The 20,952-nt window shown below is 39.9% G+C and overlaps 1 protein-coding gene across 1 annotated transcript in view; it reads right to left on the reverse strand.

Moving 5' to 3' along the window:
- The window catches only part of CATSPERB (cation channel sperm associated auxiliary subunit beta), an 84,303-nt gene that overhangs the window by 39,363 nt on the left and 23,988 nt on the right, over window positions 1-20,952 (reverse strand). Inside the window, exons 10-14 of the mRNA XM_070941326.1 lie at window positions 18,579-18,645; window positions 16,501-16,547; window positions 11,710-11,862; window positions 8,528-8,683; window positions 3,682-3,826 (exon numbers count right to left, since the gene is read on the reverse strand). Coding sequence (XP_070797427.1) covers window positions 3,682-3,826; window positions 8,528-8,683; window positions 11,710-11,862; window positions 16,501-16,547; window positions 18,579-18,645 — 568 coding nt within the window. The remainder of the gene's footprint in view (window positions 1-3,681; window positions 3,827-8,527; window positions 8,684-11,709; window positions 11,863-16,500; window positions 16,548-18,578; window positions 18,646-20,952) is intronic.

The raw sequence follows: 20,952 nt of genomic DNA on the forward strand, positions 1-20,952 counted from the left end.
ACTGCTGGTTCGAATCTCTCCAAGGCTCAAGGTTGACTCAGCCTTCCATCCTTTCTAAGGTAGGTGAAATGAGGACCCAGTTTGTGGGGGCAATAAGCTGACTTTGTATAAATATACAAAAGTATGAAGGCTATTGCTTAATGCATTGTAAGCCGCCCTGAGTCTCCGGAGAAGGGCGGCATATAAATCAAATTAAAAAAAAAAACAAAAAAAACTATAGGCCAATCACCTGTTTGCCAACAACATACAAGCTTCTTACTGGTATCATTGCAAATCAAATCTATGGATACTTGGAAAGAAATAACTTGCTTCCTGTAGAACAGAAAGGATGCTGCAAAAACTCAAGAGGAACAAAGGATCAATTGCTGATCGACAAGCTAATCCTAAAGAACTCAAAGAAAAGACGAACCAACCTGTTCATGGCTTGGATAGACTATAAGAAAGTGTTTGATTCAGTTCCCCATAGCTGGATCAAAAAATGCCTGGAAACCTTTGGGATCAGCAGCAACATACAAAAATTCATGGAATTCAATGAACCTCTGGAAAACAAAACTTATGGCTAATGAAGAAGAACTGGGTGAAGTTGAAATTAAATGAGGCATTTTCTAGGGAGATTTCCTTTCACCCCTACTTTTTATACTCTCAATGCTACCACTGACAATCATTTTGAAGAAGATGAACTGTGGATACGAACTTGCAAAGAAAGGACTGACAATCTCGCACTTGATGTACATGGATGATTTGAAGCTTTTTGGTAAAACAAAAGCTGAACTGAATTTATTAATTGAAAACACAAAAGAATTCAGCCAAGACAGTTTGGAATTGACAAATGTACAACAATAGCAACCAAAGCAGGCAAGATCATAGAAGAGGATGGAATAGAATTAGAGAATGAAGAAATGATAAAAGCAGTAAAGTCAGAAGAAGGCTACAAGTACTTGGGGATTTTAGAGGCCTCAGACTTAATGCATAATAAAGTCAAGGAATTAACTTCAGCCAAGTACATTCGGAGAATTTGTAAGATATTAATGTCCAAACTGAGTGGAGGAAACATCATAAAAGCCATAAATACCTGGGCTATACCTGTGATTCAATACTCTGCAGGAATAATTGACTGGACCCAGATGGAGTTAGACAATTTGGACAGAAAAACAAGGAAGCTTATGACAATGAATCATGCCTTGCACCCTAAAAGTGATGTTGACCGATTATATTTACCAAGAGCAGAGAGTGGTCGAGGACTCCTACAAGTAAAGCAGACTGTGGAAGAAGAAAAACACAGCTTGAATGATTACATCCAGAAAAGTGAAGAACCAATGATTAAGAAAGTAAATAAAGGAGGCCTTTTAAAGACAACTAAAACAAAAGCAGAATATAAGAAAGAAGTAATTGAGCAGCAAGCTGAAAATTGGAAAAGCAAACCTCTGCATGGCCAATACTTGAAAAGTATTGAAGGCAAAGCTGACCAGAAACTAACTTGGAACTGGTTAAGATCAGGAGTACTGAAAAAAGAAACAGAAAGCTTTTTTTGGCAGCTCAAGAACAAGCCCTAGCCACAAACTGCATGAAGGCAAAAATTCAACACGTTACCACCAACAGCAAATGCCGCCTCTGCAATGAGAAAGACGAGAGAGTCGACTACCTGATCAGTGGGTGCAGCAAAATTTCACAAACTGACTACCTACAACACCATGACTGCGTTGCTAAGATCATTCACTGGAAATTGTGCCAGAAGTTGGGATTTGAGTACAGCAAAAACCACAGGGAACATCAGGTTGAGAAAGTTTTAGAGAATGAGAAACTCAAGATCTTGTGGGACTTCAGGATTCAGACTGACAGGCACTTGGTCCACAACACACCTGATATAACAATAGTTGAAAAGAAAAAAGTAAGCTTCATTGACATTGCTGCAGACAGGAAACATCAGTGAATGGTTAACAGCTGGGAAAACCTACTTGATACAGAAGGATCCAGTAAAAGGGGCAACACCTGCAAATTACAGGCCAATAACGTGTCTGCCAACCATGTTCAAGCTGCTGACTGGCATTATAGCTGACAGGATCTAGGACTACCTAGAAGTAAATAACATCTTGCCAGTAGAGCAGAAAGGAAACAAGTGATCTGATCCCCTTCCTTGAAAGTTGCTATAATATTTAGAGAAGGGGGGCAAAATACCAGATACCAACAAAATGTTTGTTTCTGTTGCCAGGTCTTTCTTCAATCCTGTAACTCATTTTTCAACAGCTGCCCAGGGACAGCAACTAACCTGGGCAACGACCAACCCAGTGCGGGATTCTTTTTCTGTTGCCACATCATGGTTAATGGGTTGTAAGTACTCTTAGTGTGGCTCCTCAGTCGAGATCTATCTGGCTTGGATGACCCTTCTGCTATACCCGTGATGGCGAACCTGTGACATGGGTGCCACAGGTGGCACGCGGAACCATATCTGTGGGCACGTAAGCGTTGCCCTACTCAGCTCCAGTGTGCATACACACGCCGGCCAGCTAATTTTTGAGCCTTCCGGGCCCACCTGAAGTCAGAAAATTGACTGTTTCCGGCCTCTGGAGGGCCTCCCACAGGGGGAGTGAAGGCCGTTTTCGCCCTCCCCAGGCTCCAAGAAAGTCTTTGGAGCCTGGGGAGGGTGAAAAACGGGCCTACCAGGCCCACTGTGCAATCGTGTGCCAAAAGCAGGGGTAGCGTGGGGAGGGGTCATGCACACATGTGTGTGGGAGGTCGCATTTAATTATGGGTATGGGCACACACATGTGTGACCCTCCCCCCGCATGATCCCCACTTTTGGCACGCGACAGCAAAGAGGTTAGCCATCACTGCGCTATACTTTCTGGTGGCATACTTCCAGCATAGCTCTCAACCTTAACAGAATAAATAAGCCTTTCCCCCATGACAAATGGGTATCCACATGGAGGGGATATATTCATATAGGAAGATTTTTATTGGCTGGTGTCCAGGTTGATGACAGCATCTAGCCAACCTATACCGATCTTCAAAAGCTAAGCAGGCTGAGTAGGAGCTCATCTGGTAATACTGTACTAGTTATAAGCTAGACTACAATTTAAAAAAAAAACTCAGCCCGGAGGAAAGCATTATTAAACCATTTCTATGGCTTTGACAAGAAAAGTGCAGGATTGTTTCTATTAAATCATCAGAGTTCAAACTCAATAAGTAAGTTTGAAAGAGAAAGGAAGAAAAATAAGAATGCAATATTTTATGCATCTGGTACACAGTTGTGTGGCTCCTGGGAGGTATTCAGGACTAATTACATCTGACTCTCTCTTTAAGATGATGCTATGAGTGCAAAAATGTCACATCTTGGGATTTATGATTTTTTGGCCCTATTACTCACACCATCACACTATTTACACTATTTTCTATGTATCAAATAATATTTGATATATCTGTTCAGCTGGTCTTTAGAGAGCTTAAGCTCATTAAAAGCTTACTTTTCAGACTGCCAATGTGCTTTATTTTAACAGACTAATACAGTTATTTCTTTTTATAATAAATACATTCTAATCTTTTTTAAATTGCTATTCTTCATATTTCAGTATTTGATGTTTTATTATTCTATATGTTAATGGAGAAAGACAATAATTTGCATCAGATCAGATTTTAAAAGCTTCACAATCCAAGAGTAATTTTAATCTTAAAAGAATTTCTTACCTGCTTTAGTGTAATAAATATTTGCCTTGTCTGAAACATATACAATTCCCTGAGTGTAAACACATGAATCTGCATTTACAATAGTCTCATTAATCAGTATAATCAAAGGTATAAAGGTGTTGCCTCCATCAAAAGAACCCCATATCTAAAAAAAAAGACAAAATTGAATACAATTTAAAATCACAATGACTGAAACTTTTTAATTACTTTGTTGGGGCTCAGAAGGAAGATATGGTTGGAAGGACTTAGAAATTAGGACCTTTTCTAAGAAAGAAAGAAAAAATGTCCCAGAAGATGGCAGTGTAAAGCTGTCGTAAAGAAAATGGCAAGATTATGTCCAATTTAGTCAGTAGGAGTGTGCCTGACGCCAAAGCACTTTCAGATTTATTTTTTTCATATTTTATTGAAAAGGATAAATTAAAGATTACAAGACCCTTCAAGGAGATTTTTTTTCATGATAAAGCTCTAGGACCATGAATGTGGACAAACTTGTTCAGAGTAGAATTATTGAATGCAATTTAGAATGTGATCTAAAGATAAATGTATGGTTGTAAAGGGTCCTCTATTGCCTGAGGACAATAACCAAGCAAATATATTTTGCAAGATAATAAAGACACAAACAAAAACAATACCACAGAGAAAGAAAAACAAGAGACTCCAGACAAGACCGGCATGGTTGCACAAACAGTCTCAGACAAGCTGAGGGATAAAAAGGACAAATTAAAAAAAAAATGGAAAGAGGGGCCTATATTTAGAGGAGGAAACCAGCCAATAGCCTGAATTTGTAAAGAAGGAATCAGGAAAGCTAAGCTCAGAATGAACTAAGGCTTGCAACAAATGCCAAAAATAACAAAAAGTTTCTTTCAAATATGTAAGGAGTAAGGAAAAAAAACGTCAGGAAAATGGTTGGACCACTAATGGAAGAAGATGGCAAGAAAGTACAGTCAGGAGGGAGGAAGACTTTACACAAAAGGAAAATATAGCCCAACCTATCAAAAACAGCACTGTATGGAAAACAGAACAGGAATGCAGATCAAAGTAGGCAAGGAATTATTGATAAGAGAACATCTATCTGCTTTGGATGAGTTCATATATCTGGAACCAGGTAGTTTACATCCCAGATTACTGAAGGACCTGGCAGATATGATCTTGGAACCATTGAATGAAATCTTTCAGAGATCCTGGAGCCAGAAGACTGGAAAATGCTGATGTGGTTCCAATCTTCAAAAACAGGCATTTTAGTTAGATACAGTGTAATTTATAAAGCTCCACAAATTTTGCCTGTAATGGAATTTTAATAAACTAATTTTTCAATGTCTTGGAAATAGAATCAATTTAAATTGTGGACCTCCTTGGATGCATAAAAGATTTTTTTGCTGAAATTAACCCTCAAGACAAATCCCTCCAACAAATATGTTCATGACTCATTTGTATGAATATGTACTGTATATAACTGTATATATTCATGTAAGGCCACGTTCCCATAAAAGACTGGACCAGGAGAAAAATTAAATCAATATTTTCAATATAATAAATATAATATCAATAAATCAATATAATCCAAAATCAATATAAATCAATATTAGTAAAATTAATAATTACTGCTGAAATTAATTGCCAAAAATAAGAGTTTGAATGACTTATTTATTTGCACCTCTTTGCTCATATGCTAATCTTCAAGCATGTCATCGTTTATTGCCATACTTCCAGCCAATATAAAATGATTTTATAGGAAGTTATTTGGGGAAAAATACTCTCTTTCTTTCAGGTAAATTTCTCCTGCATGTGATTATATTTGTTTATGGTTCTTGACACAGCAATATTTTACTATGTAATGTTGTTATTTATCTTGTTATTTTAGTTGTTTCAATCCTATTTGCCTAATGAGAGCTATGTCATCCATCTGACAGTGGGACAGCATTTTCAAGAAAAATTGTGGCTGGATGCTGGATCCAGAGTGGCAAAATTTCTCTAGAGAAAGGAGAAATAGTTGAGATAAGCCTTGTGCACTTCAGAAAACCACTCCTTATAATTAGAGTGCAGGGATTGTGGTTTTGTGGTTGGCTTATGATTTGAGTGGCTTGGAATCAAGGGATACAATCTAAACTCATACTCTTAACACAGCCCTTTAAGGACAAAAAGCTTGACAACTCCTCATTTCATAATTATTATTTGGATTATTTTTTAATTGTATTGCTTTGGAAATATTTTATTGCTTTGGAAAAAATTAAGGCTTTTTCAGTTTTTTAAATATTCAACAAAAGGATGAATGGAGTATTGATTTAAGGAAATATGTCACTGAAGACTTAATCAGCCAGGCCTTTATACACCTTTGGCCTGGATGATTGAGTCTTCATTGACATACTGCAAGCCACTTTGGAGAGAAACCCCTAAAGTTGGTTTGGCAATAGTTGGTAGATTCCAACAACTCTCTGCCTAACTAATTTGCTCTGACTGATAAAGTTGCTTGGATGAGCAATGAAATGTCTAAGATTAAGAAAGTTTGGTCCAGTTGCCTTGATTCAACCTTTAGACGTGAAGTTTTGAAGTATACTATGGCCTCAGATGAATTCAGATTAATTATTTTAGTTTAGTTTAGTTTACTTTATTGTCATTGCGCATTGTACAATGAAATTAAATGCCCCCTTCAGTGTACATTTATAACTATAAAAATAAAAACACAAACATACATCCTTTATATTCTATATAACTGAAATTGAAAATCCGATATTGCACTATACCGTAGAATTCAATATGGTTATTGCCCTGGGATAGAAGCTGTTTTTCAGCCTATTTGTCCTTGTTTTTATTATCCTATATCGTCTGCCAGATGATAATAGTTCCAAAAAAGGGTGCCCAAGATGAGATGGATTTTTAAGGATGTTTTGAACTTTCTTAAGGCAGCAGGAGCTATAATGCTCTTCCAAAGAAGGGAGAGGGCAACCAATGATCCTCTGGGCATGTAGATGCAGTTCCATTGAGGACTACACATTGAGTGTGGTTGGTCAGCCAGTTACAAATCCATCTGGTGCTGATGCTGTCTAAGCCACATTTTTCTATTTTATCTATTAGTAGGTTATGGTCTACTTTATCAAATGCCTTACTGAAGTCCAAATAAATTATATTGCTAGCATTCTCCTGGTCCACTAATTTTGTCACTTTGTGAAAGAATGCAATAAGATTAGTCTGACATGATCTGTTTTTGACAAACCCATGTTAGCTTTTGGTTATTACTTTGTTTGCTTCTAGGTGTTCACTGATTCATTGCTTGATCTTTTCCAGAGTCTTCCCTGGTATTGAGGTCAGGCTGATAGGTTTATAGTTTCCTGGGTCTATTTTTTTTTCTTTTTTGAAGATGGGAACTACATTAGTTCTTTTCCAGTCCTGTAGCAGTTCCCTGGTGCTCCAGGATCTTTGAAAGATATAGTTCAATAGTTCTGAGATCTTGTCTGCCAGTTCCTTCAGAACCTTAGGGTGTAATCCATCCGGTCCTTGTGATTTGAACTCGTCTAGGGTAGACAGGTGCTCACTTACCATTTTCTTCCCTATTTTAACTTGTGTTCCTAATCTATTTTTTGTGGTGCTGTTTTGATAGGTTGGACTGTTTTTTCCCTTTGTGTAAAGACAGATGCAAAAAACGAGTTAAGTAGTTCTGCTTTCTCCCTATTGCTTGTCACCTTCTTGCCACTTTCTTCCAGCAATGGGCCAATTGTTTCCTTGACTTTTTCTTGCTTTTAACATGTTGGAAGCAACTTTTTTTGGGTTATTTTTTACTTTTGTCGCAAGCCTTTGTTCATTGTGAGCCTTAGCTTTTCTCACTTCATCTTTGCAGGCTCGGTCTATGTTTTCATTTGGGAACAAACATAATTAATAAGATGGCTTTGAAGGTTGCCTACTAAAGGACAGATGGATTCCACCAGAGGAAAACAAATAGTAGATCTCTGAGAGTGTATTACTTTTGGATTCAGAAAATTATTTAAGAAGAACATACATAAAGTATATTGCAATCATTTTAATATAAGAGTTCAATCCACAGTATTTACATTATCACATGCCCACTAAAAATAATTAAATCAGATATCTGCATCACTTAGAATCATAAGAATACCAACACAGTATTTCTTCACTGGCTTTGAAGAAACATGTATCGTACAATAATAGTTCTACACTAGGGATGTCAAACTCTCATCATCATGGCGGCATCATGTGACATATCAGGACTTTTTCCCCCTTCACTAAACCGGGTGGGGATGGGGCAAGCACGTGACACATCTGGCCCACGGGCTGCGAGTTTGACACCCCTTTTCTACACACAGTTGAAAAGTATCCTGTTACACCATCTTGAAAATACATTTTGCAATTTGTTTTGCAACTTCTTCTTTTTTTTTTTTTTTTAATTTGATTTATATGCCGCCCTTCTCCGGAGACTCAGGGCGGCTTACAGTGCGTTAAGCAATAGCCTTCATACTTTTGTATATTTATACAAAGTCAGCTTATTGCCCCCACAAACTGGGTCCTCATTTAACCTACCTTAGAAAGGATGGAAGGCTGAGTCAACCTTGAGCCTTGGAGAGATTCGAACCAGCAGTAAATTGCAGGCAGCTGTGTTAATAACAGGGTGCTTTAAACCACTGTAGTACCAAGGCTCTTTTTTAAATTTTTTAAAATTGTATTTGTCTCAGTTACAGAAGAATAACTGGGTTTATAAATGGCCCAAGGCTCCAGATGGCATGAGGATGTAATCACTCTTTGTTCTCTTCATGTATACCTACAGCTCCTCCCAAAAAAGCAACAATTAAAAGATTAGTTGAAACTGTCAGTTTCACATCTCTTCCATTTTACACACCTGGTTTCCATAAACATACACAAAATGACTTCCTTGATGAAAAAATAATCCAGTTGGTTTTAAACTGTTTCCTGGAAATATGAAAGGAGGAAATTTGGTTTTTTTATTCAATGCACCGTCGTCTGTTAACTTATGCACAGATACAAGTGTTTGGTCCTGGGAAGAAAAGGAAAAAAAATTACTAAATTACTGTACTTTTAAAAGGCACAGAATAAACTAAGAACAACTACATGTAATTTAGCAAGTAAATTTGCCAGCGGAACAGCATTCATCTGAGCTTATGAGGCCATTATAAGAAACTGGAATTTTTGTTAGTATCAGAAAGCTAGAAGAATTAGGGAGGGGGGCTTGGAGAGAGAGGGACAAAGAGAATAAGAAAAACTGGGTGAAAACTTTTCTTCCAGCTCAGCTGTGGTATGAAAACCAAATTGCAATATACATACTTTTTTGATGAGGAAAACATCCTTCCCACCTCCATAAACATCAGAATTCATCAGAATAATTTATTCTAATTCTAGCAGGAATTCAATGAGTCAATGACTGTGAAAACTTGGCATATTCTAATGGCAGATAATTATACTTTTTTTAAAAAAAAATCACTTTGCCTCATAGGACCTGTGTCGCAGTAGTTAAGTACTCAAAGCCGATGTTGCCTTGGGCAAATTTGTTTGGAGTTCCTTTGGAAGAAACATGCCAATGTCCAAATGACTCCATGTGGGTCTCATTAAACTCTCTCCCAAATACAATAGAAACAGTTGTACCTACATAATAGAATACAATTTCCTAAAGAATGATCCCATTATCCTGGAATTTTGAGTGAAAAGGGGCAGGAAAGGACAACTGCCGGTTCTTTTTAATTCTCTTTGTAAAATGGGGAAATTCATTCTACCGAAGGATCTGAATATAAAACTGGTTTATTGTAATGGAGAATGCAATCATTTTTCTTTGCTGTCAAGACCCCCTAAGGCAGGGGGGGGGGTTTTCAAATCCCATTGCTACCAGTTAGCCCGTGTGTGTGTGTGCGTGTGCGTGCTCGCGCATGCGCAGAAGCATTTGGGCCAGTGGATGGAGCCTCCCGTCACTGCTACCAGTTCACCCAATCCGGTGTGAACCAGTAGCAACCCACCACTGCCCTAAGGCAATTTTTTGATCCATATGAAAACATTTTAACAGGTGCTTATTTTTAAAGAAATATTCCCATGAGACTTATTATAAAAACTTGTTAATACACAAGATTATAACAAGAAACTATCAAGGAATGATAACACTATAACTGGACAGTTAATGATTTGTTCTTCAGGAAGTGATAAAGGCTAAAATGCTGGTAGTCTTTATTGTGGATGTGAGCATGCCCAAGTTAGCCATACATCTAAAGATGTAATGATTCCCATACAGGAGAATAGATATTGTTCAGGGTTGAATGGCTGGGTTCTTAGTATTTTCTGAGTTTGCTTCTCTGTTGGAATAAAAGCAAGCTGAGAGAACATCAAGAACTCAAGCCTATGCTGATTATTATCTAAGAATAATTAAAGATTGTAACAACTTTGAAACCAATAAACCAGGGATGTCAAACTTGATTTCACTGAGAGCCGCATAAAGGTTGTGTTTGCCCTTGGGGGGCCAGGGTGGACGTGGCCAGTTTGACATCACTTGTGTTGGATGTGCCTATGGTGGGCCAAGCAGTCTGCCAGCAAAAATGGGCTCCCGAGCTCTGTTTTTGGCAGTGATGGCTTCCTGCAACCCTCTAGCAGTGAAAATGGAGCTTCTGCAACCCTCTGCCAGTGAAAACGGAGCTCAGGAGGGCCTCCCGTGGCCCTCCTGACCTCCATTTTCATTGGCAGAGGCACCGCAGCCCAGTCTTTTGCTGTTTCCAGGGCGACCCTGTGGGCAAGATCTAAGCACCCTGTGGGCCAGATCCAGCCCCCGGGCCTTGAGTTTGACACCCCTGCTATAAACTGATAAGATGAACTATAAGTTTGCTCCAAACCACCTTGGTGTAACAGGCTACATGCCAGCTTGAAGGGCTCAGTGAAATGAAATAACTTTGATTCAGATTCCTTGAGAAAACCTTGCTGATAAATTAGTTCCTACTATGATTTTGTTTACAAATTTATTTATATGTTTCCTAAGTTATTTACATCAATGTCCAGCAAATTAGCCTTAGCACTACAACAACATATGAAAGCAGGCTCAAATAATAAAAGCAACTAAAACCACCATATAGACTTGCCAAGTAGCATTTACACACATATAAAAAAGAGAGTGAAATAAAACAAAACAAACATAAATGTTAGATAAAATAAAAGGACTCCCTCATAACATTTTTCCAATATTAGGATACCTTTAATCTTGGTATGGCAATAACTGCTAATAAGAACTTGGCAACTTTGCATGTAGAAGGAAGGTTCTCGTCTGAGAGTATAAAACAAATCACCTATGCCTCATTGAAGGCTTGATGTCTACCAGGAGATAGTTTAAATACTGTACTTTAGCATATCGGTTCTCGTAAGACAGACAGTAAAGAAATACATGAACTAAGATTTTCTTGTTGATGGAATTCTTTGGGAGAAGCCAATGTTCAACTACTGTCTCTACCATGCTAAAAGCATAACCAGCAGTGCTGAGTGCTTCTTTTCTCTCTCCTTTAAAAAAAATAATAATCTGAAAAGCTTTAGATAATTTGAATTTGAAACAATTCCTTTAAAAAAAATCATAATACGAATAGTTTGAAAGAAAAGCCTCAGTGTGTACCAGTAATATAAGGATGAAATTGACAAAAAGCATAAAGATATTTAAAGAGCAATAAATTCACATAACTGAACAATCAAAAACAAGTACTGGGGTAAGGAGAAAGCTGAGGCAGTTTTATAAGCACCCAGCAACACAGGGATAGTAAAGTCCTAGATTGCTTCAGATATGTTATCCCATTGTTGTTCACTGTATCATAGCACAACTGAAAAATCTTGATCAAATCATTTTTAATATTAAGCACATTTTAAAACTGCATGATGAAGGGAAGGGGAGGGGAGGGGAGGGGAGAGGAGGGGAGAAGAGAAGAGAAGAGAAGAGAAGAGAAGAGAAGAGAAGAGAAGAGAAGAGAAGAGAAGAGAAGGTCTCAGTAGTAACGAAGGATACATAAACAGAACTAGTAATTGAAAAAGTAGCATTTCTAATACTCTTACCTTTTGCGATAATAGCGCTATACCAGTATTCTGCTCATAATCAACAAGAAAAGAAACTACCCGTCTAGAAATATGCTTTTCGGCTTGGGTTTTATGTGGTAAGCAACTGTGCCATTTTGTAAATGAATCATTACTATAGAAGCAGGTGGATTCCTGTAAAAGCATGAGAAAGATAAATATGAAAGTGCAATATTAAACTGTTAATATATCTAGAAATATATTCCGGGGGTAAGGGGGACATTAGAGTCCATTCTGTCGAGGGCTTTTCTATCAATGTGTTGAGTGGGAGGGGCAGATATGGCGGGAGCAGGGGGCCGCATCATGTGGTGGGGGCGCGCACTCGCTATCTTCGAGCGGTGGCGCGCCCCGGTCCCCATAGCCCTTCTCGTATCCCAGGCTGTTCAGACTCTCAGGGCCCGAGCCTTCGGCTGCTGTCGTGCAATGCCAGGTCCGTGGTAAATAAAGCCCCCCTCATTTGCGATCTTATTCAGGAGGGGGGAGCGGACCTGGCAGGTATTACGGAGACCTGGTTGGGCCATGAGGGGGGGTTCCCCTCGTGGATATGTGCCCACCAGGTTTCCGAGCATTTCATCAGCCGAGAGCTCAGGGCAGGGGTGGGGGGGTGGCGGTTATTATAAAGGAAAGTCTTGATCCGAGGGAGACCACTGTTCCACAGATAGCCGGATGTGAGTCCCTTTTTGTGAGATGGGGTCGTGGAGTACAGATGGGCTTGTTGATCACGTACCTGGCTCCCTGCCGCGTGGCAACGGCCCTGCTTGAGCTGCTCAACGTCATAGCTGAGGTGGCGGTTGGTACCCCCAGACTTCTAGTCATGGGGGATTTCAACCTGCCATCTGTCGGCGAAACGTCTGAGGTGGCTCGGGAGTTCATGGCTTCCATGACGGCCATGGACCTTACTCAGTTAATTCATGACCCCACTCACATGGGTGGACACACTCTGGACTTAGTTTTTGTCTCTGGTCAGTGGTCGAGTGGCCTTGATACAGGGGATATAGTCATCGAACCCTTGTCATGGTCTGACCACTCGCTCCTTCGACTGGACTTTCTAACCGCTGCACCCCGCCGCAGGGAGGCGGGACCGACCAGGTGGTTCCGCCCCAGGCGCCTGATGGACCCTGATAGGTTCCAGATGGAGCTTGGGCCATTTCCTGAGACTCTGGCTCACGACTCGGCTGAGGACCTGGTGGCCGCCTGGGATAGTGCGGCTGCCGGGGCCTTGGACCGTGTCGTGCTTTTGCGGCCTCTGACCCGGCACCGAACTCACCTAGCTCCTTGGTTCTCCGAGGAGCTTAGGGAGATGAAGCGCCGGAAAAGACGCCTGGAGAGTAGTTGGAGGACCAGCCGCTCCGAATCCGACCGAACACTGGTGAGGTCTCATATTAAGACCTACCTAGTGGCAATAAAAGCGGCAAAATCTAGCTATTTTGCCGCTCTTATCGCGTCATCAGATAATCGCCCGGCCGCCCTGTTTAGGGTGACCTGCTCCCTCCTCCATCTGGAAGCGCGGGATGACCCCTTGCAGGGCCGAGCTGAGGATTTTGTGCAGTATCTGTATGACAAAATCGCTCAGATTCGGGAAGGGCTGGCATCTGACTGGGTATGTCCGGACGGGATGACTGAGGCAGGTCTTGAGAGTGTTATCTGGGGGGAGTTCGATCCTGTAGCTCCCGAGGACATGGACAGGGTCCTGGGACGGCTGAACGCGACCACATGTTTATTGGACCCGTGTCCCTCCTGGTTGGTACTGGCTTCCCGGGAGGTGACACGAGGCTGGCTCCAGAAGATTGTTAACGCTTCTTTGAGTGAGGGGGTCCTGCCGGCTGCTTTGAAAGAAGCGGTTGTGAGGCCCCTCCTCAAGAAGCCCTCTCTGGATCCGGCTGTTTTGGCTAACTATCGTCCAGTCTCCAACCTTCGCTTTGTTGCGAAGGTTGTTGAGAGTGTGGTAGCACAACAGCTTCCCCGGTACCTGGATGAAACTGTCTATCTAGACCCGCTCCAGTCCGGCTTCCGACCTGGGCACAGCACGGAAACGGCATTGGTCGCGTTGGTGGATGATCTCTGGAGGGCTCGGGATAGGGGTTGCTCCTCTATCCTGGTCCTGTTAGACCTCTCAGCGGCTTTTGATACCATCGACCATGGTATCATGTTGCACCGGTTGGCGGGGTTGGGGGTGGGGGGCACCGTTCTGCGGTGGTTCTCCTCCTACCTCTCTGACCGGTCGCAATCTGTGTTGACGGGTGGGCAGCGGTCGACCCCGAGGCACCTTGCTTGTGGGGTGCCACAAGGGTCGGTCCTCTTGCCCCTTCTGTTCAACATTTATGTAAAGCCGCTGGGTGAGATCATCCGTGGCTTCGGGGTGGAGTTCCATCAGTACGCTGATGACACCCAGCTGTACATCTCCACCCCAGGCCACCCCAACGATGCCCTTGAAGTGATGTCCCAGTGCCTGGAGGCCGTGCGGGCCTGGATGGGGAGAAACAGGCTCCGACTCAACCCCTCCAAGACCGAGTGGCTGTGGCTTCCAGCGTCCCGATATAGCCAGCTGACGCCATCGCTGGCTATTGGGGGCGAATCACTCGCCCCCACGGAGAGGGCTCGCAACTTGGGCGTCCTCCTGGATGCACGGCTGTCTCTAGAAGACCATTTGACGGCCGTGGCCAGGGGGGCTTTTTATCAGGTTCGCCTGATACGCCAGTTGCGCCCCTTTCTAGATCGGGACTCTCTACGCACAGTCACTCAGGCACTAGTCACTTCCCGCCTGGACTACTGTAACGCTCTCTACGTGGGGCTCCCCCTGGGGTGCACCCGGAGGCTCCAGCTGGTCCAGAATGCGGCCGTGCGGGGGATTATGGGGGCGACGAGGCGCTCCCATGTGACACCTCTCCTGCGTGAGCTGCACTGGCTCCCGGTGGTCTTCCGGGTGCGCTTCAAGGTGTTGGTGACCACCTTTAAAGCGCTCCATGGCTTAGGGCCGGGGTACTTACGAGACCGCCTACTGCCACCAATAGCCTCCCACCGGCCAGTACGCTCGCACAGAGTGGGCCTCCTCAGGGTGCCGTCCGCCAGACAATGTCGGCTGGCGACCCCCAGGGGGAGAGCCTTCTCTGTGACGGCGCCCACCCTCTGGAATAACCTTCCCCCGGAGTTACGTATAATAACAGACCTCCGGATTTTTCGTCGGGCCCTGAAAACTTATTTATTTCAACTAGCTGGGCTGGCTTGAGCTAAATTTTAAATTGGTTTTAAATTGGGTTGTTTTAATTTACGGCCAGAATATGTAATTATTTTAATACTGTTTTTTAAATTTTGTATGCTTTGTTTTTACATAGGCTGTGCACCGCCCTGAGTCCTATTTGGAGAAGGGCGGTATAGAAATTTAAACAAATAAATAAAATAAATAAATTATATTCTTGACTTAAAAGTGCTACCAAAGAATCTGTTCAGCATATTAAAACAAATCAGAAAGAAAGGGGCCAAGAGTTCAAGTTTCCAATCAGAATGAGCTTCTGAAATGCACTGGGACCCTGTATCAATTTTCTGGTTAAAATTATTCCTCTCTCCGTTCATCCCCCAACTGCTACTTGTTCCCATACAGCCTTAGGTACAAAAACCAGCAAGGCTGATGGCATTTCTAGCTGGAAATTACCTGTACATATAAAACCCAACTAAAAAAAAATGTATAGTTGGCTCTAAAAAGCAGGTGAAGAAAAAAGAAATAAAACTGAATTCACAAAAGACAAAGTATCCCATCTGAGAATACACACATTATATTCAGTTATATTGGAGGTTTTCTAATTGTGTGAACAACTTGTGATTGGCAAACAATGTTTATAGATTAGAATTATGTATGGAGGGAGTCAATGAGGGCTAATAATATTGCAAATCCAATTGATATTTTAGTGGAAGTATAAACTTTTGAGCATGTCTGCTTTCCTCACTTCACCTCTATTTGGTGTACTGCCCAATATGCTCGACTTGTTTGAGATTTGATGGAACTTTCATGTTCCCATCTCTTCTTGTCTGAGTATTCTTGCTAACATCTCATAACGTAATTTATAGTTTAGTAAATAGGTTAGACTTTAGTAAATACAGGTAGTCCTCGATTTACAACAGTTTATTTAGTGACTGTTCAAAGTTACAATGGCACTGAAAAAAGTAACATGACTGTTGTTTTTTTTTACAATTACGGCCTTTGCAGCATTCCCATAATCATGTCATCAAAATTCAGATGCTTGGCAACTGGTTGATATTTATGACAGTTGCGGTGTCCCAGGGTCACATGATCTCCTTTTGCAACTTTCTCACAAGCAAAGTCAAGGGGAAGCCAGATTCACTTAACAAACATGTTACCAACTTATCAACTGCAGTCATTCACTTAACAACTGAAGTAAGAAAGGTTGTTAAATGGGACAAAACTCACTTAACAAATTTCTCACTTAACAACATAAATGTTGTGCTCAATTGTGGTTGTAAATCGAGGACTACCTGTAGAGAGAGAGAGATTTTTAGGCTGAAAAATCTCTCTCTCTCTCTCTCTGTGTTTGTGTGTGTGTCTCTGTCTGTCTGTCTCTCTCTCTTCTTTTTCTTTCTTTCTTTTCCACATAGCATCAAACCTTCTCTCCAGGAGAAATGGCAGAAATGACTTTGCATGGTTATCAGTTAATAAAATTGGATTTTTATGCTCAATCCTCTGTATGATGTTCCTGGGTCAGCTTCTATATTGAACAAAATAGACCAAGCCATGATAAAAATGGTCATTATTTGTCTTACCTGACTCAATGTCTTATCTTTGTTGAATGAGAGACTGACATAATCCACTAGAAAAAAAAGGAAGTGCATGTAATTGCTTACATTTCTAAAGTACAAAGATGCATGCATCTAGTTACATACGAACAATTGCAGAAAAATGTAGGGTGTTTTTTTTTTAAAAAAAAAAGCAAGGTAGCACAAATTAATATGACTGAGATTTGTTTTTAGAAATTTTTTTGATGTGTAATTCACTTTTGAATCATCCGGAGTCACATTATAGGGAGGATGGATAGCATAAAAATTTAATAAATAAAACGGTCAGTAGCTTTGTAGCATTTCATACTCTGTACTTTTTAGCATCAAATATAAATAATTAATTATTAATGTATAATAAACAGAAATATTTGGCAGAATAGCTTTCCTAGACTGTACGAAACATTTAAATTAGGTTAATTTAATTTAATTTAATTTAATTTAATTTAATTTAATTTAATTTAATTTAATTTAATTTAATTTAATTTAATTTAATTTAATTTAATTTAATTTAATTTAATTTAATATGATCCCAGATTGGGATCATATCTGTGGCTTTCTGAAATAGTTTGAAGTGTTATATACTAATTATAGTCTGTCTTTCAAATAAGAGCTCAAAGCGTCATAACTTCCATGACTGAGAGTGACCTTGAATTGGATCTGTCCAACACTTTAATATTACAACTAAATATTGTGTATGAAATACTCTATAGAGAGAAAGGTTGACATCCATTATAAGTATCATTATTAACTAGCATTTTGTTGCTCTTTTGGTTTAGAAAATCAAACTTGTGAATAAGAATTTTTTTTTCTACGCTGTGTCAAAATATTTTACATTGTGGTACTATATTCCAAGTATTGCAACACTTCTGGGCTAGGGTGTTATACTGGGATAAAAAATGTGAGGCCAGGGGATTATCAGCATCTTCATGGCAGTATTAGGGTGGCGCCTTCCTTTTTTTTTTTCATTATAGAGGGAATTAAGGAGCATAATATTTGCTTCAACCCTGTTCAAGTTTTAACACTTCAACATTGCCCTCTTGCAAAATAAATTCTATCCACTTTTGGAAGGAATCTTCCAAAAGTCCAGTATAGCTCAAGCTGATAGAACTTATGCATTCCTGCATTACCTGAATCCCAGTTTTTTTAATCTAATGACAACATGCTAACAAGTCACATTGATCTATTAGATAAAAATGCTAAGTTTATATGGTTACAGTTCATAGCTGTGGGGTCATGCTTTGTGCTAAGCTAAAACCAAATATGGCACATTTTGAGGTTTTTTAAAAAAAATAATAGGTCAAAAATTCAGCAGGCAAGGAATAGAGTGACCCAGTTGTTAAATGAAGATGTGTAGGAAAGCCATTTATTTCAGTCCCACGTATATGTTGCAAATGTGTGTGTCAAAAGTTTAAAATGTAACTACTACGGTCACTATCTTGATTCTGACACAACATCACTGGCTGACATAATTTCCAGAGCTAACATTAAATGCCAATGATTATCACTGAAAAACTAAAAGTGGGGGCTATTTGAAGTTCTGTTCTTAAACTCACCTATGTGTGAGTTTACTGCTCATTCTTTAATGGTCTTAAGAAAAAATTGAGTATTTGATTGATTTTGATCAACCTGAACGTTCCAATATGGTTTAAAGTGAAACTGTTATTGATTTTAAAATACACTTGTTTTAACTCTTAATGTGAATTTAAACTTTTTATACTGCTACCTTAGTTGACAGCATACTTGTAATTTGAACATTTGATCTTGAGATAATACGAATATTCACAATTCATTTTTTAAAGATTAAATAGAACTCTTGAAATTAATATTTAAAGGGATCAGATCTAATAGCTTTTACACAAAAGATATGGTGTAGCCTTGATAACCTCATGAATTACTTATTAATTGTATCAGCCGTGATGCCTTTATTACTAAATCCTTACAAAGTTGCAGAAATATATCATGACAATCACTTGAAAAGCACCGATAACATAGTTCTCATTGACTATTTTGGATATATCTTTATGCATCATACATTTTACTGCTGGAAAATCTGGTTTTCTTACCTTCATAGTTTTCTCTATTAGCTAAACACTGAAGATTATACCAGATTTTTGCTGTATAATAATCATCCTGTGGAAATCAAAATGTGAAATAAATACTTAACATGTAAATTGGAACATGATGTATGTAAGTATTATACATGATTGGACCCACTGGAATAGATCTGAATTTCATTTTCCTTCTGCCACAAGTGAAGCTGAGGAAGATAGATGTTAGGATTATCAAATGCCAGCAAGGTTAAATGACAACCCAGGATCTCTAGTTGCAGTTCTGGTGACAATGGCAATTAACAGCAGAGACCATCACTATAACATTATTATGGAAGAGTAAGTCCAGTAATTCAAGAATAAAGTGGAATTAACCAATCACGGTTAATAAAAAGAAGCACGTAGGGCACATAATAAGAAATACATATTTCACAGAACCTTCTTGATGTAATTCAGATATTTGACTCTTACTAGGGATTAAAAGAAAAAAAAAGTTTATTCTTAAATGATGGCAATTGGGAGCACTACTTGTTCATATGCCATAAACTACAATATAAAACAGGGCTATCAGATCCAGTTTTAAAAATCTTGTCCAACACCCAGAAATCTCTAAACTCTTTGCTTCTGTTCAAGGGTTACTACTATATCCTTGTTTTGTGTCCAGTCATGGACAGCTCCACAGATGGCAGCTTAGCTAAACACTTGCAACCAACATAATCTTGACACCAAATGGCTACAAATTGCTATCCCATATCCCTCCCAAATGCTTTTTCTTATCAGTCATGCAACCACCATAATCTCTAAGTAGAAAAATAACTATAGAAGATACAATGGCCTTGTGACCAGTAGGTCTTGAGGTGCTACTGGATTTGGACCCTCAGCAATAATATTTACTGCAGCATAACCCTGCTGAAGAGTGGGATAAAGCAGGCAAGACTGGAAGAAAATATGTCAAGAAAAGGGGAGACATTAACTGGCACCTTAAATTTTCTTAGAACACTGCCTGTTCATTTCTTGTCCCAGTCATGATAGTGTATAGGATTGCGATCAATTCTGTATTTAGAATATAATAGTTGCATAGCAACAATGTGGCTTCACAAAAGTTATTTAATAGAATCATAGAATCATAGGGTTGGAAGGAACCTTGGAGGTCTTCTAGACCAACTCCTTGCCCAAGGACTTCAAACCATCTCAGACAACCAGAATGGTTGTCCAATCTTTTCTTGAAAACCTCCAACAACGGAGCAACCACAACTCTGAGAGGCAAACTGTGCTATTGATTAATCATTCTCACTGTCAGAAAATTTCTCCTTGGAAGACTGGTATCGTATCTCCAGTCTTTGTGAAGCTAAATGCATATACAGTAATTCCTTTGGCCATTCTTCATAGGATTTAGTCTCCAGACTCCTTACCATCTTTGTTGTGCTCTGTACTCTTCCTAGGTCTTGCAGTGATCAGAACTGGACTCAGTATTCTAAATGTTGCTCACCAGTGCCATATAGAACAGTACTATCACGTCCTTTGGTCTTGGTACTATCCCTCTGTTGATGCATCCCACGACAACATTGTCTTTTTTTTGTCAACTGCAGCACACTGTTGGCTCATACTTAAGTCTCTCTAGGTCAGAGGTCTTCAAACTAGGCAGCTTTAAGACTTGCGGACTTCAACTCCCAGAATTCTCCAGCCAGCTATGCTGCCTTAAAGTCTTAAAGACTTAAAGCTGCCAAGTTTGAAGACCTCTGTTCTAGGTCCATACTCTAGGTCCATGAAGGCACCCAGATTCCTCTCATAAGTACCAGTGTTAAGCACATAATGCCTATCCTGTATCTTTGCATCTGATTTTTTTCCTGCTTAGGTGAACAACCTTATATTTCTCATCACTGAGCTGCATCTTGCTGCATCATGCTCAAATCTGTCAAATCCTTCTGAATCTTGAGTGTCTTCCAAAGAGTTAACAATTCCTCCCAGTTTTGTGTTATCTGCAAATTTGATGAATGCCCTTTCAATCCTCTCATCTGGGTCATTTATTAAGAAGTTGGTCTCAAGAGGCAACCTTGAAGAACCACTCTGCATATTTCCCTCCAAGTATATGTAGTTGCATTAAGGATCACATGCTGAGTGTGGTTGGTCAGCTAACTACAAATCCATCAGGCCTGAAAACCTGACAGATACTGTCTATCCCATATTGTTCTTGTCTTACCAAGAAGTAGGCTGTGGTCAAATAATGCACTGAAAACTAAGTATACTGCATTTCATAATTTGGTTATATATTATAATGTATCATTTTGAAGATCCTTCCTTCCTCTCTTTTCTTTTTCTTTTAAAGTAAAGATGTTAAAAACAAGTACTTAGAGAAGTCAGAAGCTTTAAAGGGTTTGCGATTATGTTG

This window comes from Pituophis catenifer, unplaced genomic scaffold, assembly GCF_029215685.1.
Source record: "Pituophis catenifer annectens isolate HBS135680 unplaced genomic scaffold, rPitCat1.0.hap2 SCAF_1, whole genome shotgun sequence".
In the NCBI taxonomy this organism is placed as follows: Eukaryota; Metazoa; Chordata; class Lepidosauria; order Squamata; family Colubridae; genus Pituophis; species Pituophis catenifer.